Genomic DNA, 18,914 nt, shown 5'->3' with positions numbered 1-18,914 from the left:
TCATTTTACTGGTAAGGAAACCGGGGTCTAGAGATAGTATGGGACTTGCCTAAAATGATACAGATTGGAAGTGGAAGATCCTGGATTAAAATTTAGCTTTGAAAACACCAATTTCAGTACACTTTACATTAATACACCTTGGAAAAGTTTGGCATTTTCTTAATAACTTCCTTTAAGATGATGCACTCAGTATAGAATGCTACATATAATGTCAGACTTGGTAGATTCTTTGGTTGGTTTTGCTTCTTTTTTCTTTTTTGTTTCTGAGGTGTTCAAGAGGTGTTCAACTCCATATGTGTGTGTGTGGGGGGGGTGTAATGAGATAGGAATATATTGGGCCATGACGGTGATAATAAACAGAAAACAGGGGATAGGGATTAAATCTGTGACATTTAATATATAATTGAGGGAAATCTGAATCAGTCAGGCAGTCAACAAGCATTTATTAAGTGTTTAGTGCACACCAGGCACCACTAAACTCTGGAAATATGAGGACACAAATAGTCCCTGACTTCAAGGAACTTACATTCTAACAGGGGAGACCAAAACTAGACACATACAAGATATATACAGAGAAACATGGAAGATAATCTGAGAAGGCAGGATATTAATAGTTGAAGGCAGTGCTGCATAGTGGATAGAGCTGACTTCAGAAATAAGAAGGCCTGGTTTCAGGTGCCTCTCAAGTACACACACATACTATGCACACATCTTTCTTCACATGTGTTGATATGTATCTGTTCACATATATGTACAGAATATGTGTATATATACACACATTCCCTCCTGTAGCTGGGATACACACACACATGCTGCTGCTACTCCTACTAATTCTTCCCTTAACTCCAAACTAATCAGCACATTGAAGTAAATTTGTTGGGCAACAATACTGAGCCTGTTGGAAAACATTTCTGATTCTGTTTCTGTATTACTTAGTGTCTGAGCCTTTGGTAAAAAAAAAAAAAAAAGAAAGCAAAAACAAAACAAAACAAAAAAACCCCTCTCTTTCTCTCTCTCCTGGGCTGCCCTCACTTTTATGAGTGAAATATAGAATTATGACACATTGAGTGAACCACAAATATTAGTTTAATCTTAAGATTTTTGTTATTGCAAGAGTCTGGGCTAATGCATCAAGTAAATGCCAGGAGGGAGACTGTGCCTTGGAGATTCCAAGAGAAGTTCAGGGGGTTGAAAATGGTCCAGTCGCACAGAAGAATGCCTCATCTGAATTCTCTTGTGTCTCTTTCTCTTTCTGCCCCTTTGCCTTCAGAGAGTTGTCTGCACCGCTGGACTCAAGTGGTATCCTCATCCATCTCTGATTCACTGTGTAAAAGGCTGTGAGGTAGGTATCTCAGGAAAAACAAACAAACAAACAAACCTCTCTCTAGTTCTCCAAACAGAAATCTTTCTAAAAAGAGCAAGGGATTTGGAATCAAGCCATCCAGATTTGAATTCCAGATTGACCACTTGCTACCTATGCAACCTTGGGCAAAAATAACTACCATTTACATGGCACTCTAAGGTCTACAAAGTGCTTTATAAATATCTCATCCTATCCTCACAACTTCAGGAGGTAGGTGCTATTATTATCCCTTCTTTACAGATGACAGACAGAGATGAAGTGACTTATCTAGGGTCACAAAGCCAGTAAGTATTTGAGGCAGGATTCTAATTCTGGTCTTCCTGACTGCAGGTCCAGGCTATATTCACTGCTCTACCCTGCTGCCTCTCTTACCTAGCTACAAGTCATTTAACTTCTCTTTTTCATAAAACAAGCAGGTTAGGATAGATAGCCTCTGAGGCTCTTTCCCCTTGATTGCTATGATCTTATCACTTATCTTCACATGAGGGGGGATTCCCAGACTCATGCCTCTTCAAATGGTTCTTTTCAAGAACAAAGGACAAACAACAGCAATAAAAACAAACTTCTTCAAATATTTGCAGCTCTCTCCGAGAAAAGGAAACCTACTTAATCTGTGCAACTGCAGAATGGAGAATTAATGCCAATGAATGGAAATGACAGGGAGGCAGATGCTGGCTCAAGGAACTTTTGAACACCTAGAGCTATCCGGGAGTGGACGGGTTGTTTTATGGGGTAGGGAAATTCCTGCCATTAGATATACTCGAGCAGAATTTGAATGACTTCTTGTCAGGGAGGGTAGTAGGAAGTTGTACTAGTGACTTTCAAAGCCTATTCCAACTCTATGATTCCCTGATTCTAGGCTTCTCTATGCTGACCCCTCTGGACCCTTGAGGTACAAAAATTAAACGTTCATAGTATGTCTGTCCTAATTAATAGTTGTTTGTTTTGTTAATCCCCTTTGAAGACATTTCAATGAAGGATGAATGTTCTCCTACAGAGGCTGTGGTCCTTCATGGAGAGAGATTTATGAAGGGAAGCAGAGGTTCTTTGGCAATTTAAATAATCTTACTATTAATTGAACATAATCACAAGCAACTCCTCTCTTGCTGGGATCATCAGATCCTTGGCAACTTTAAAAGGGCTAACCTGATAATTTCAGGAGATCTGTCTCTGGTTTATTTGTTTTTGTCACTGAACAGAAACAGAATTACTTGTTCTATCTAGTGGATCCCCATTTGATCTCAGTCACTCCGGGCATCTGTGGCTGGCTGGATGATCCAGACACACTGGGTAGATTGATGTCTAGGGAACAGGTTGCTGATGATAATCTGCAAAACCCCCAAAGTATTGCAAACGAGGGAAGGTGTAATTCTTCTACCACTTTCAAGAAATAAGATAACTAGAAAGTATTCCCTCAAGACAGATGTGAATGTTGGCCTGAGTTTCCACACAGGGAGGCTATTGGGCTAATCGGTGTAAGAAGTAGAGATTGTGATTCTTTCAAGGGAGAAATCACTTTTCACCAAATTTTATCAAAAAACTAGTTGTATCATCTCTACCTTGGTATAAGACACGGGATGACTGTCTCTAAACCCTTACAAATTCATTAGTCTAGAATTCCTTCTGCCACTTCCAGTTAGCGTCTCTGAAGACTCTGACAAACCCTTATCACACCATGTTCCAAAATTCTTTGATGTATATGATGATTCATTAGGATAAACAAGTGAGTCAACTTGCCTCTCTCCAGAGGCTCTCTTTTGGCCAATCATAGTCATTGTTATTTGGCCATTGAATCACTTAATAGGAAGTAATGGTGTGAGGCTCACTTTGGAGGACTTTACTACTTACTCCCTCACCCTTCCTAGATAGTGTGTAGAGATGACCATAAGGCCACATTCAAATGCTCTTCCTATACTATCAAGAGAAAATCATAGATGCTACCTCTGAATCCCACAGCTACAATAGTGGGGAAGTTCACTGAATTTGGATTCAGAGGCAGCTTTATGTAAAGGTCAGAGGAATGCACTTATAGTCAGGAGGACCAGGATTCAAACCCTTCCTCAGCTACTTAGTAAATGCGTGATGCTTGGCAAGTCACTTAGCCTTTCTAGACTTCATTTCCCTCATTTTTAAAAATGGAAAGAATGCAACAACATGGGCCACTAACCTCACAGGGTTTTGTGAGGAAAGTGCTTTGTAAACCTTAGAAAGCTCTATGTTCATAAGAGATACCTTGCCCACTATGAAAAATGTTACCTAAAGGACCCTTTTTAACTCAAAATTCTGAGATGATATAAAAATATACAGCACTGCATTCTCCAGAGGGATGCCCTTTGACATCTCAGGGCCAGAGCCCAGATCTCCAGCTTCTGTCATCATTTTTTGCTCAGCCCCTTTACTGGTTCTGCCGTCCACTGTGGTACAGAAATGAAAATCACTAGGCAAAGAGTCACCTGGTATCCCCTCCAGCAACTATGACTAGTCCAGCACTTCAGGAAAAAGCCAGAGTTATCCAAATGCTTTGTATTTTTTTTTTCAGTTTCACATGTATTGTTCCCTTCCCTGTCACCCCCTTGCTAAAGAGACTGCTCAATCAGCAGTTTAAGTGGACAATTTGACAGCAGAATTCAATCTCTCCTTTGACTCAGCACTAGTGGCCTCAGGGAGGCCCTCACCTGACCATGCTCTGATTGTTATCTCCCTGGCACGGGGATAAGAGGATACCGCTCTTTTCCTCCCCCATCCCTGTGATATGTGCTTAGAACAGTGGTGGCCCTGCACTGAAAGACAAAGTCAGCAGGTGAATGAGAGTGACTGGACCCCTGTCCCAGTAGAGCCAGACAGACCAGTCTGGAATTCCTGGGGTCTGATTTTTGTTTGTTTCTTTTATTTTTAAAAATTTACCCCATATCTCTTGACCAGTGCCCCTAGACAACTTTTAAGATATTCAGCTTTTCTGATTGAGAGCTGAGTAACCTTCACTTCACAAATAAAAGGCTGGGTAGCCATACTTAGGCAGAGGCTTACTTGAAAAAGTCACATTGGTGTTTGAAGTGATCTAAAAGTTTAATGTAAAAGAAGAATGTGAAGTGACATACAAGAAAGTTGGTGGGATCTTAGGCTTCAGGACAAGGCTCAGAGCTTCCAGAAATAAGCTGGTGATAGTCAGACCACATTAGGAATATCATGATCAATTCTTAGTGACACATTTTAGAAGGGCATAGTTTTATTGTTTTTTTTTTCTTTTTGGAGGGGGGAGGGCAGGGCAATTGGGGTTAAGTGACTTGCCCAAGGTCACATGGCTAGTAAAGTGTTAAGTGTCTGAGGCTGGATTTGAACTCAGGTCCTCCTGACTCCAGGACCGTTGCTCTACTCACTGCACCACCCAGCCACCCCAAGAAGGGCATTTTTAAACTAAAACATATCTAGGAGAGGGCAGCTGGGATGGAAAAGTTCTTGAGTTCATGAGGTATGGGGACTGATTAAAGGAACTGAGAATGTATACCCCAAAGATTTAAGGACACTGTCAGAGGAGCTCCCTGTCCTCCCTAATCCCATACTTCAAATCACCTCAACGTCACCATCTGTTCTTTTCTTCTTTATTCTAATCTCTAATGCAGAAGTTTCTCTTTCTTCATGCCAAGACCGAACTCTCTAATTGTGTCCTTGGTTTCATCCCCTCCCTTTTCTTCCAGAAGCTTACCTCTTCAATGATTCTTCCCTTCCCCCTTCTCTTTGTTTTTCTTTAATTTTTTTCAATTAATAAGAATCTATTTTCTTTCCTTTATATCACTCCTTCCCCCAATGGAAAAAAAATAGGAAAAAAGCAACCTTTATAACAATCTACATTTTAAGCAAAATGGTTCCCATGTTTTCCATATCCCAAAATCTGTATCTTGTCCTACATATTAATCCACAACCTTCTGGAATAATATTTAATGACAGACTTTAAGTCTTTCAAAAGTGTTTTGTTTGGGGGGGGGTTTTGTGTGTTTTTTACAGTGTTGCTATTATAGTATAAATTGTTCTTTTGGTTCTGCATCAGTTCATAAAAATCTTCCTGGTTTTCTTCAGAATCTTCCCATTTCATTTCTCATAGTACAATAATATTTTGTTCCACTTATATACCATAATTTGTTCGTCCATTCCTCCACATGATGGTCATCCCCTTAGTTTATACTTCTTTGCCATCACAACTCTTGCCCAGCCCCCAAACTGATATTTCTAAAGCCCTGGGATAACCATATAACTCCCCTGCTTAAAAGATTATTGATTGACCCCAAAATAGCAAAAAGGAGGTACAAACAGGGATGAAGATCATGCAAAAGAATTTGAAAAGGATTCATCAGAGAGGTAGGAAGGCAATTATGACCAAGTGGTGTCACAAAAACCTAACTTCAGTGACTCCTTATTAATGCTAAGGGCCAATATAAGCTTCGCTTTTACATTTAAAACCCTTACTGTTTGGCTGTAGCTTATCTTTCCTGTGTAATAATGCTTTACTCTCTTGCAAGTACTCTTCATTGACTTATTGACTCATTGCTCCCCACTCACGACACTCCATCTCCCAGCTCAGGACCTTTTTTTACAAGCTGTACCTCAAGCCTAAAATACTCTCTCTGTTCACCTTAGCCTTTTGGAAACCCTCGCTCACTTCAGAGCTTAGCTCAAGTACCACATCCTTTAAGAGGCCCTTTCTTTGCCTTGAAAATGAAGGAACTAGTTATTTCTAGTTCATTTTACTTCAGGTGAGCTAGATTTTCCCCCCCAGTATAAAAATATTCTTAGATACTTTATTTGACGTACATAGGGCAAATCTGGAAACAACTTATAAGTTTTAATGAAAGGAGGAATAGTTGACTAAATTCTCATATAGCAATGGAAGGGGCATGGTGCCATAAAATGGCAAATATGAAGAAAGATGGAAAGAACTGTATGAAGCAATGTAACTTTTATTTCCTCTCTATTTTATTTCCTCATAATATATAAAATATACATTATGTATCACATTGTTGGTTTTACAAGCAAACAGACTTCTGTTTGAATTCCTGGGCATTCAAGGGCAAATTTTACATTTTTAAAAAGTGGCATCTTTTCACAAAGAATTAACATAACATTTTCCCCACCAAATCTGACTTTCATTGTCATTTCTTTAGATGATTTCTTATTGGTATCAGAATATAAACCCAAAAAGCATAGTATTATGAGGAAAGACCTGGTTTTGAGTCTGAGTCCCTCTACCACTCACTAACCTTTTGACTGTAAGCAAGTCACAACTTTTCTGAGCCTCAATTTCCTTATCTGTAAAATGAGAATAACAGGAAACTATACCCCCCATACAGGGGCATTGTGCAGAAAAGAGACAATCGCAGATTTAGAACTGGAAAAGGTATCAAGGGCCATCTCCCTCATCTTTATTTATAGGTAAGGGAACAGACACATGGAGGTTAAGTGATTTTTCCAAAGTAACATAGGTGGTAAGTGGCAAAACAAATATTAAAAACCTAAGTCCTCTAATTCTACATCAAGTAGTCTGTCCACTGAAGGTTGATTTGTAAACAGTTGGGTATTAGAAAAATTGGGATGGCTATTATTGTTATAAAATGGCTGATCTTTTACCAAACTACCTCCTTTCATTCCCAGGATGGGTCCCAGCATGCACCTCCTTTGGATCTCAATATATGTTAGGTCATAAGTAGGCCCCCTCAGGGGATAAGGGAACTGAAGCCCTTATTGGTTGGCGCTTGTGCCTCTGTTTTAATATAAACTTAATAATGCAATCATAGAGTAGTTCTCCTGTCACTCAGCCATTCACACACACTCGCATGAGCTCTGAGCTCTGGATAGTTTCTTAGCTCATCCTTCCTTAGAGAGATTTCTAGGGGAAAGGTCAATCCTTGTTCTTCCTTTAGACACCAAGAGGGAGGTGGTGAAAAGAAACCTGGTGGTACTAGGCCCTATGAGATCTGGGGGAGGAAAAAGTGGGGTCAACAGGGTTAATGAGAGCCTAGCCACTTTATGAAAACCCACAGAGAGATCTCGAATACAGCTGTAGGAACCAAGGCTGCCTCTTTAGATGAGCTCACTCTAAACATTAGAACAGGGAGAACCTAGAATGTTAAAGCTAATGTTAGAACTGAAAACATAGCTGGAAAGGACCTTAGAACATAAATCAGTGTTAGAGTTGGAAGGGAATGTGAGAGGTAGGAGGAATCTTCTGGGGAAAGGAGAGGGAATAAGCATGTATATGGCCACTTCTCTGTGCCAGGTGCTGTACTAAGCACTTTACAGATGTTGTCTTATTTGATCCTTTGAGGTTTTTTCATTTTACAGTTGAAGAAACTGAGGCAGACAGAATTTAAGTAACTTACTGAGGTTCACAGAGCCAGTTAAGGTCAGAGGTCAAATTTGAATTCAGGTTTTTCTGTCCTCAGGCTTAGCTCTCTATCCCCTGTGCCACCTAGCAGCTTTGAGATCTAGTGTAGGAAAGGACTTCAGAAGTCATTTAGTCCAACTCTCTCATTTTACAGATGAGGAAACTGAGGCCCATGGAGGTTATGTGGTTTACCCAAAGTCACACAGGCAATGAATATCAGACTGAATACATATCACCAGTGTTCTTTCCATAGCACCATATAGTTCTCTATGATGCCAAGGGTCGGACAGATAGGATGGCACATAGCAAAGATTCTTAACCTGGGACTCATGAACTTGCTTTTAAAAATATTTTAATAACTGTATTTCAATATTCCCTAAAAGAATCCTATGTATTTTGTGCATTTAAAAACATGAGAAGTAGATACACACACACACACACACACGGTTAAGGACCCCTAGATAATGGAAAGAACATTGGTTATAGAGACAAAGAACCTGATTCAAATCCTGCCCATGACAGTATTTGTGACCTTAGTCAAGTCACTAAAGTATCTTTGGCCTCAGTTTTATCTTCTATGAGGTGAGAGAGATTGGACTAGGAAACCTCAGAGGTCCCTGAATCTATCAACCCTAAACCCTAAAATGTAGGATTTTAACACAGTTGAGTTTAAGGGACCTTAGAGATCATCTAATCCAACCCTGTTGTTTTATATGTGAAACAAGTGAGCTCAAAGAAATGAAGTGACTTGACCAAGGTCTCTAGATCCAGGCTTAGGTCTAGCGCCCAAGGAGGTCTTTTACCAGACTTGAGCTATTTCCATTACACCTTGCTATTAAGGCTAGGATTTTCCCAGTGAAGAGGTACAGAGATAGATGGCATCAGCATTCACACTAACCCAGTCTGTTATTTGCCTTCATCCTCTGGATATCCCCTGTTCCTTCAATTACATCTGTACCCGTGTGGGGCAGGATCTATTTGTATTAGGAGTCCTGTAATTTCTGAATAGATTCTAATCTTTCTGCTCTCTGGAAGAATCCTTGGCTTTCTTAGACATGTACTAAGGCCTTCTGTATTGCAGAATCCACAAACTGCATACCAGAAGATATATACAAGAATATAGAATTGAAAGGGCCCTCAGGTGTCATCTAGTCTAAATTCCTCATTTCATAGCTGAGGAAACTGAAGGCACTAAAGAAAATTCATTGACTTGTTTTAGTTTACACAAGTAGTAAATCTCCGAGGTGGGATTTGAGCCTAGGTCCTCTGCCTCACAAGTCAGTGTGCTAAATATCTTCCCCTTCCTTTCTCTGTCACTTATCCCACTTATAGGGAGACAGCAGGTAGCTCTTATATTATTTGACTCTTCTTTCAACTAGATGCAGTTTCTCTATATTTCACATTTTATTCATTGTAATATATTTCCATCTCTCTTGACATCTGAGTCTATGTAGAAGGAATCTGCAAAATGACAAGTCATATTTCTGCTTAACTATAAGTTAAAAAAAATATTCACAACAGTCCTGTCAGCCAAGGAAAATCAATTGTTATTCCCATCTCTGTTTTCTAGATAAGGAAACTGAGGCCCAGAGTAATTAAATGATTTGCCCAAGGTCACACAGCTAGGGGGTATATGATACTAGGATTTGGACTCAGGTTTCCTGACCCCTAGTCCAGGGCCCTGTCCAAAATGCCTCACTGTATCTCTAGAAAAGGACAGTCATTTATTGAAGTTAGCCCCTCTTTCTGACTGACCCCAATTCCTCACTTTTCAAAGGCATATTTGCTAATAGTCTTCAGATGTAGTTGAGCTATAAAACTGCTCAGCTACTATTACCTGACTTACTGATGTCCCCTGTCTTTGCCTCTCCTGCTTGGTCCTGACATTACTAACCTGAGAGCAGTAGCTTCTATCTGGAGTAAAGATTCCAGGAGCATCTCCTGTAGAAATAAGGCAGATAATAAGAAGGAGAAACAGACCTTTCAGGAGGCTGCAAGCCTTCTCACTACCTTCTCCCACTGTTTAGCTGACTTTGGACCCCATTAATGAGCCACTTCACTTCCTTCTTCCCTTTCTTTGACTTCCCTTCCTCTACACACTCACATTCAGTCCACAGGTATAACTGAGACCTCCTTCCCCCACATGCTGGTGCAGGGCCCAGAGGCATTGGCTGATATGGCAGAGTCTGGGTGGGTCTGATCCACTTTGTCTATAAGAAAGACCTTGAGGACCCCCTCGGGGAATACTCTTGGCTCTGGGACCTTGCCTGCCCCCATAGGTAGTGGGTAAGCCTGTAAAAGGCTCAGCTCCCTGTTAGTGGTAGAGGTGGAGAAACTGTGAAAGGACATTATATGCACACGGGAAGAAGGCACCATTTACTTCCAGTTCTTCTTGAACTGACTGGGAACCTTGGCCCAGTGCTCTAAGGCATTTGCCTTTATTTGGGGAATCTCAGGTGCTCTGATACCCAGGAGAGAAGGCTACAACCTCACCACAAGATAACTCCATGATATGGCTGCCCAAGTCAGCCTACAGTGCCTTGAGGACCCTTTTCAATTTTTTGTCTTCCTTTCAATAGCCTTTCATGGGAGATAACTACTGTGATGCCATCAACAACCGAGCCTTCTGCAACTATGATGGGGGTGATTGTTGTGCCTCTACAGTTAAGACAAAAAAAGTAAGTAAGGGCTATTTCTCCTTCTTGGAGGAGCCCATCACCAAATATCTAGCTTATAACCCCAAGGTACTTCCATGTGCCTTTTTCCTTGGTCTCAAGGATGAATCCAGCTGGGGAAGCTTTCTAATTTGCTGCTTCTAATCTGTTGCAAGATGGGCAAGCAAACTTGTTAGTATTGTGTACTAAATAAGAGTTAACAGGCTATATAGGTGAGAATCAAAGGGCTTTTCCTATGAAATAAAATACATGTGTTTGCTGGAGTTTTGTAATGTCTATTTTGGTTGCTAAGAAGATTTTTTTTTCATTTTCTTCTGATTTTGCAGCCATGTTCTGTAGAACTGAAGTTTTTAGAAACATGAATTCCAAATGGGATTTTAGTCCATTTTTAAACCTGCTCTCCCCCCCCAAAAAAATCTTTAATATTCAGTTCCAGTTTAAGACCACTTTATCTTACCTGGGTTTTATAGATTGAAGAAAAACACAAAGGTCAAATAAAACTGAAATCATTGTATATAAGAGGCAGCAATGTAGGAGAGAGAACATTAAGACACTAAAAGTAACAAGCCTTCTCAGGGTAAGGTGAGCCAGAAAGAAGAGATCTGAGAGAGGCACCATGGAATAGTGGCAGAAATATTGGATTTCCTGAAATAAGAAGACCTGGGTTTAAATCTCAGTTTTGTTACTTATGTTTTGGGGGGGGGTTTGTTTTGTTTTGGTGACCTTGGGCAAGTCATGCTTTTTGGTCTCATTTTTCTTCTCTGTAAAATGAGGAAATGAGGGGTGTATACTTGGGAATGTCTCTTTACATCTTTGGGCCTTGCTTTCTCCTTTATTCTAATGAAGACTTTCTAAAGAGAAAATGAGCTGACGGTGATAGGACTTTGCAAGGAAAACAATCTTATTCTAGTTATTATTGTAACATTCTGAACTTCAAGTTTGGCACTAAAGATTCTACATAGTATTGCTATTCTCAGGAGTCAAAATGGACTTGGTATCCTTTTTCTTTTTCCCCTTATTGAAATACTAAATTCCATTTGTAACCTATTGGTTTAAAAAAAACATTTAGCATAGGAGTATCTGCATTCAGTCATTCAGCAAGCATTTATTAAGTGCCTACTGTATGTTGGGAATTGTGTCAAGTAAGAGGAAGGGGAGATGAAAGAAGGAATTGGAATCAATGAGTTCACAATATCATGGGGGATGCAACAGGTATAATGATGCAGAAACATGATAAATACAAAATAAATAGGAAGTAATTAGCAGATGGGAGGTGTTACTATTAAAGAGGACTGGGAAAGGCTTCTTAAAATAAGCTGGGATTTTAGCTGGGACTTGAAGGAAGCTGGGAGACAGAGGTGAGGAGGGAAAGGACTTCGGGCATCAGGGACAGTCAATAAAAATGCCTGGATTCTGGAGATTCTCTTGTATGAGGGAACAGCCAGGTGACCAGTATCACTAGATTGAAGAATACAACTAAATAATGGTGGGAATATGGGTCCTGGATTAAATGTATTTATGGCGTTGCACAGAGAGTCAGGTGTTCAGAGCTGGTGTTCTCAAAATGCCCCTGGAAAGAGGTCATTCTTCCAGGACATCCGCAGTCCCCAAGGATGATCCAGCTGAGTAGCCAGTGATCTGGGAGACCATGGGTCTACAAAGAATCAGTTCAGAGGCTTTGAGGAAAGCTTTTCACTATTACTGGAAAGATTCTCCTCAGGTTTTTGGGTTTGGGGTGTGACATGGCTAACACTGGCATTGGCCTTTCTTTGATCTCCTGGAATCCTGAGAAGCTGGGACATGATTCCACAAAGTCTTGTTTCTCTTGAGTTCAAGTCCCATCTCTGTTCTTTAATAGCCATCTGACGTTGGACAAACAACTCGACTTTGGTTCAGTTTCCTCACTTTTAAATTGAGAGAATTGTCCTAGATGACCTCTAAGCTCCCATCCAGTTCTAACATTATGTGATTCTGTAATTTTTTTTTCAAAATGACTGAGTACCTAATACAAGTGAGCTGTCATGCTCAGTAGTAAATATATAAAGATTAGGGGAGAAAATCACTTCTGCCCTCAAGGAACTTATATCCTTTTTTTTTTTTTGGAGGGAGGGGTATGTTATGACATCAATAACTGTACTACCAGGTAGATTTCAATAAGAGAAAATAAAAGCTCCTTATAAGAACAGTGTAAGTTACAAGAACAAGAGTGATAATGGAGTTTCAGAGATAGATCTCAGAGGCCACTTCATCCAATCTGCATGACAACAATCTCTATGGTCCCCTCCAACTCCAATCATGTTGCCCTTGGAGAACTCCAAAAATGAGTTTCAGTGGGGTTGGTGGGGTAGGGGTAAGCACAAGTTAGATTCCTCCTCAATGGCAAAGGCATCTTTCAATCTGAATAAGGTTTGGATTTTAATGCAAAGGTCTACTGGGCCTTTAGTGTCTTGGTGGAATCTAGATATTCATTGACCTGGTGCATTCCGTGGCCCCCAGCCAAGGGATTTCTTCTCAGACAAAGGGTAAATTAAAAGCAGCAGTGACAGCCACTGTTGCCTTGGCTTGGGAGACATCCCTGGCTTCCAAAAAGCCCAGCTATCCCAACAGAACAGCTCTCCCAAGAAGAAGGTTCCCAAATGGCATTTTGCTCAAGGACTTGGTGACCTCCAGGTCCTTACAAACTGGGGGATCTGACCACGATTCTCCCCCGCTCCGCCCAAGGCACAGGGTATCTCCCTGAAGCCTTGGGGTGGTCTGTCATGCCACTAAATCTTGAGTGATTATTTTGACTAATTGCATTTGTATTTTCACAATCAGTAGCAGGAAGATGGGAAGTGTAGCTAATTGCTGAGCAGCAGAGTAATGTGGCTTTTGTACTCTGTGCGGTTTGGCAACCATCTCTAGCTCACTGCAGGCCCAGAGCTCTCAGCCTCTGAAGCTCCAGGAAGAAAGCTGGCAGAGATCTGGGAAGTGTCAAGGTGATGGAGCCCTCCAAGGATGCTGGGATTGTCACCTGTCAGTGGTTCACATATCCTCCGTACTCCTCCTTGGACATCATTATATATGTTGGAAACTTGCCTCTTAAGCCAGACACTATAGAGAAGCCACCCCTCAGCTTCTATTCCCTGGGAAAATTGAAATGAAATGAGGCCTGGATTCTCTAAGACACAGAAGTGGCCCCAGTCCGATGAGCTCCTTCCAGCCTTAGAGAGCTCCCCATAAAACTGCCTGAACTCCTTTGATTTGTTGTCTTTAGGATTCTACTCTAAGGATGATGTTCATGAGGTTTCCCCTAATCCTTGGGTCAGCTGCTGATCCACAGCTATGAGATAATTCTGCCACTTTCTCAAACATGGTGTTCCAACTAGGTAGATGTGGGAATATGATATTCTCCAAGTTCTCTCTGTCTCTTAACCATTAGCTTTCAAGACTTTTTTTTTTCCAGGACCTTTGAAGTCCTATGTTTGACCCAGTAAAATCTATTGGCCCATGGGATTCCTTTTTTTTTTGTGGGGAGGGTGGATTTGTGGGAACCATTCTTGTGACTAAGAAGTCAAGAAAAGAGAAATCCTTTTTTTGTCTTCCGTCCCCTCCCCCTCCTCAAGTGACCCGTCAACATTTACCTGAGAAGGGTGTCAAATGAAGGGAAATTAAGTGAAAACTCCCTGCCCTGACCTGCCTTGGTTATCTTGATACAGCCTTTGCATTCACAAGGTGATGCACACTGGAGCACAGGCACAGACTGTGGAGGGGGAAGGGAGTTGTTATTCATACTTTCAGAGTTGTTCACATCAGGGAAGTTTCGAAAATGCTTTGACAGCAATCTCCAGACATGCTCTTTCCCAGCATATGGTCCTCTTCCCTCATCACCTTCCTCCCCCTCCACTATTACTTATTCTGCAGACTGCCTTGTGCTTCTGGAAACTTGGAATTGAATGGATGGTACCAAAGGGGTTCCAGAATGACTCCAGCCAGGATTCAGTGGGCTACAGGGTAGAGCAGCCAGAGCTGTTTACTACTGTCAGCGTTATCAACTTGCTTCTCCTTACTAAGAGTGTTCATGGCATTTTTGAAACCCCATGACATTTCCTCAGCATTCCCAGATGTGAAGGGTGGGCTTAGGCTGATGTCTAAACAGACTCTTGCCTATCTTCTTTGAAAATCATTTGCTTCTGCTGTGTTTTTGTTCTTGTCTCAGAATGAAGCACTTTCTTCATTGGGATACTAGAATAATAGTGACTCACATTTACATAGCTCTTTAAGATCTACAAAGTGTCTTCCTAGCAACTACCCTCAGAGGAAGGTTGTTCTACTGATACGCCCATTTTTCAGGTCAGGAAATTGAGGCTAAACTATGGCTATGAGCAAGTCGTTTTTACTTTTCTCAGTTCTTAAACTCCACTACCATCCATCCCATCACAGGAAAATATGGAGTTGTGGAGTAGGGCCCAGACAAAATTAAGGCTGAAATGTCGTTCTGAATTTTTAGGTAAGGGGAAGAGTTTGACTAAAAGGAGCTCTCTGCAAAGGTTATATTTTTAAAATAAAGTTTAGTTGTGAATTTTAAAATAATTTCTAGTTTGTTTAATTTATTGAATAAGAATAATGTCCCTTGTACACTATATTTTAATGATATGAGCCACACATGTTTATGACTGGAAAAAGGGGGCAGGTCTTTTCTGAATCCAGAGCAAAGGATAGCAGGTGAACAGCGATGTCTATGGGACCCTGGTACCTATGGAATGTTAAAAAGACTTAGAGGAAACTCTCTAGTATATTGGGTAGATCCTCAACAAAGGATTTTTGTGGAAATCTGGTCAAGAATCACAAGGGGTGAGAAAACATGGGTTGCTCTTTTTCAGTACCATTGGAGGAAATGAGATCACAAATCCATTGACATTTAAAATCATACATGAATAAAGGCTTCCGTCTAGTTCAGTCTTTTCATTTTACACTTGAAGAAACTGCACCCCAGAGAGTTTAAGTGTCTTGTCCAAAGTTATGCATGTAATAATTGGCAAAGCTAAGATCCAAACTCAGATCCTCTGATTCAAAATACAGTATTTTTTTCTATTACTCTACTTAAAGATCATCTATCACTTAGTTTATAGATGTGCAAAATGAAGAGGAGAAGGGTTAAAGGGATTTTTTTTTCAGGAATCCATAGTTAGGAAACAGTAGCACCATGATTAGCACCGAGGTCTCCTGAGTTACATTTGGATGTTGTCTCTACTACAACTAGTTGCTGTTATATTATAGACATTTGAATATGGTGTTAGGATCCTAATCAGAATTTGACAACCCAGCCCCTTCCACCCTTGCCTTAGTTCTTGGCAAAGAAAAGCAATCCTTTTTTTCATATTCTCCAGCTGTGAAAGAATATTCCCCAGAGCTGCTGTGAGACAGAGTTCTTTAGAGTTCATACACTGTGAGTTCTAGAAAAGACTGATTCTAAACTTATAATCTAGTTCAACCCTTATTTTACTGATGATGAAATGGTGGTCTAACAAGGGAAACTGACTTGTCTGAGTTCACACACATACATAACATCTTCCACTCCAGTCACAGGATCATAGGTTCACAGATTTAGAGCTAGAAGAAACTTTAGAGGTAATTGAGTCAAAGATCCTCGTTTCACTAAATTGGAAACTGAGGCACAAAGTGGTTACACAGCTAGCAAATGTCTTAAGGACAGGACTTGAATTCAGCTCTTTATGACTCTGAATCCAGTGCTGTATGCCCAATATCATATTGCCCCTCAAGTAGCATTGCTGTCAAAAGTCAGCTCATTTTCCTCACATTTCCCCAAACCCTCCTCTGCTCATAATTGCTCACATGACTTGGGATGCCCTTCCCTTCTTTTCAAGTTATCCTATTCTCAAGTCACCATCTAACTCAAGTCCCACTTCTTCCATGAAGGCTTCCTTGAGTTCCCTAGGGATAAAAATAAGGCTAAAATTCAAGTCTTCTGACGCTCATCTCATTGGTCCTTGCAGTCTTTATATGTTTCTTCATATGGTACCAATGCCAGGAATTCCTAAAATCTCTGCAAAACTGATGACGTTCTTAATCCCACAGACCTCACTTCCCTTCTCCCCAAGGTATCCATAGGTAGACTGCAAGGAGTATGCAAACTTATATGGGGAAAAAAATACATCTTGATTGTTACTAACCTATGGCTTCCTTAGTGATTTTATGTATTTTACTACACATTGAAAATCATACTTTTGAGGAGTATATAGTCTTCACTAGAAGGCCAGATGGTTCCATGATACAAAAAGAGGCTAAGAATCCCTGCTGCAGAAGAAATCCTGGAAAACTTCCAGTCAAATTAGAAGAACTGCCAGGTGTCCGTAGTATTTCATTAAGGGTTGGATGGGAACGTGGTAGTTTAGTGTTGACTCAAAGGTAGGTGTTGCCTTACCATCATCCGGGTCTTTTGAAAACCCTGTAGCCATTTCAGAGTACAATTCTGCATCTCTGGAGGTAAAACATAAGCTCCCTCAGGGAAGGACTATGTTTTGTTTTGACTTTGAGTCTCTGGTGCCTACCTAGCAGGGTGCCATGCACATATTAGGTGCTCAATGAATTCTTGGTGATGCGGCTTGAGGTTGCTTCCAGCTCTACGACCTTGTGACTCAGTGTTCTCATGCCTATCTGCTCTCTTCTACTCCTCCACTCCCGAGGTTGTTATCTGCATGAGTCTGAGTCAGAATCCTGCCCTTACCTGTTTCACAATAGCAGCCAAGACCTTCTGAGTTCAGAATTCTGTGTTTCTCCTACAGGCTGCATTCCTGAAGTGATTACACAGGTTGAGGAGGCAGTCCTTACATGTGTTCCAGTGGGAGAAACAGCAGCTCCTGAATTCAGACTTGGCCAACAAAGGGGGAAGAAGAAAGCTTCAAATAATAATAATAAATAATGCTTAGCTTTCACCCAGACAGCTCTTGCAGGAAGTGCATCCTCCCTCTCCAGCCTCCACTATCTCCAGATGCCTATTCAGAAATAGTTTTGTAAAGTTTGGCAAGAACCTCAAAATTTAAACCCAGCCCCACTTCCATCTAAATTGAGGGAGAGGGGTTGAACATGTTTGCTGCACACCTTGTGAAGCAAGGTGTATTGGGAAAAAAATCATGGCGTACATGTGGGTCACATTATGTGTCTTTACCTTTTTGAGCCTCAGTGTCTTCATCAACAACACAGATATAATAATATGTGCCCTGCACATCTGATGTGGTTTCTTCAAGGCTCTAATGGTCTATGTGAAAAGTTACTTGTGTGACTTTGGGCAAGTCAATTCACTTCTGAGCCTCATTTTCCTCATTTGTCAAGTGAAGGGTTGGACTAGATCGTCTCCAAATTCCCTTCCAGCTCTAAATCCTAAGGACCTCCATTGAAGTCAGCCACTCTTCTCATGGTTCCCTACACCTACTCCCAGCTAATTCCTTTCCTCTTCCTACTTTGTCATGGAAATTCCTTTCACCTTCTCTTCAAGTCACCTTACTCTCAAGTCACTGTCCAGCTCATCACACTCCTTCCCTAGTTACCCTAAGGGACAGCCACTCTCTCCATCTCCAAACACCTTAGAACTTTGCTGTACCACTTACTGCTCGCTCTAGCATTTATTTAACCACACAATGTATTGCATTTTTATTTAGTCTTTCATGTAAGCTTTGTTTTCCCAACCCCCTAATTAGACTGTAAGCTCCTGGAGGGCAGGGGCCATGTCTTGCATTCTATTCTTCTGACATCCTTTTCAGGTGTTACCTTGTGCATAACCATAGTAGTTGCTCAATATACATTTATTCGTAGGATTTAGAGCTAGAAGAAAATTTAGATATCATCTAGTCTAATCCCTTCATTTAACAGATGAGGAAATAGACCCATGGAGTTGTAATGACTTGCTCAGAGTCACACAGGTAATTAAATTAGCAGAACTGGGATACTATCTGAGGATTTCAGACTCCAAATCCATTGATCGTTCTACTGCACCATGCTTTTTGAGTGAATACACTTTGGTAGCTCTTCCACTCCACCCCCAAATTTGCCAGCATCTTCTCATACTCTTTTATAGAGCTGAATGAAATGCTTTCAGCTGGAAGGTATTTTATAAATTATCTAATTCTTACCCTTGTGTTGTTGTTCAGTTATATTATTCAATTGCTTATTGTTCTATCTCCCAATATCTGAGACTCCTCAGACCAAAACTCTTGGGGATTACTCCCATATATGTTCTATCTTTCCCATTAGAAGATAAATTCCTTGAGAGCTGGGATGGCTCAAATTTTTCTTCTTATTCAGTCATTTTTCATTTGTGTCCAACTCTTTGTGACCCCATTTGGGGTTTTCTTGATAAAGATACTGTCATTTCCTTCTCAGGCTCATTTTACAGATGAGACAACTGAGGCAAACAGGGTTAAGTGACTTGCCCAGGGTCACACAGTAAGTGTCTAAGGCTGGATTTGAACTCAGGAAGATGAGTCTTCCTGACTTCAGGCTC

At 40.8% G+C, this 18,914-nt stretch overlaps 1 protein-coding gene across 1 annotated transcript in view; it reads left to right on the top strand.

The window, feature by feature from the left end:
- PAPPA (pappalysin 1) overlaps positions 1 to 18,914 on the top strand; it is a 306,500-nt gene that overhangs the window by 283,414 nt on the left and 4,172 nt on the right. The window contains exons 20-21 of the mRNA XM_069073822.1: positions 1,271 to 1,342; positions 10,319 to 10,417. Coding sequence (XP_068929923.1) covers positions 1,271 to 1,342; positions 10,319 to 10,417 — 171 coding nt within the window. The remainder of the gene's footprint in view (positions 1 to 1,270; positions 1,343 to 10,318; positions 10,418 to 18,914) is intronic.

Source organism: Petaurus breviceps, unplaced genomic scaffold (genome assembly GCF_028583685.1).
Source record: "Petaurus breviceps papuanus isolate PSGF00001 unplaced genomic scaffold, PetGlider_PUasm1.0 90879, whole genome shotgun sequence".
NCBI lineage: Eukaryota > Metazoa > Chordata > Mammalia > Diprotodontia > Petauridae > Petaurus > Petaurus breviceps.
This window is presented reverse-complemented; position numbering and strand designations above follow the sequence as displayed.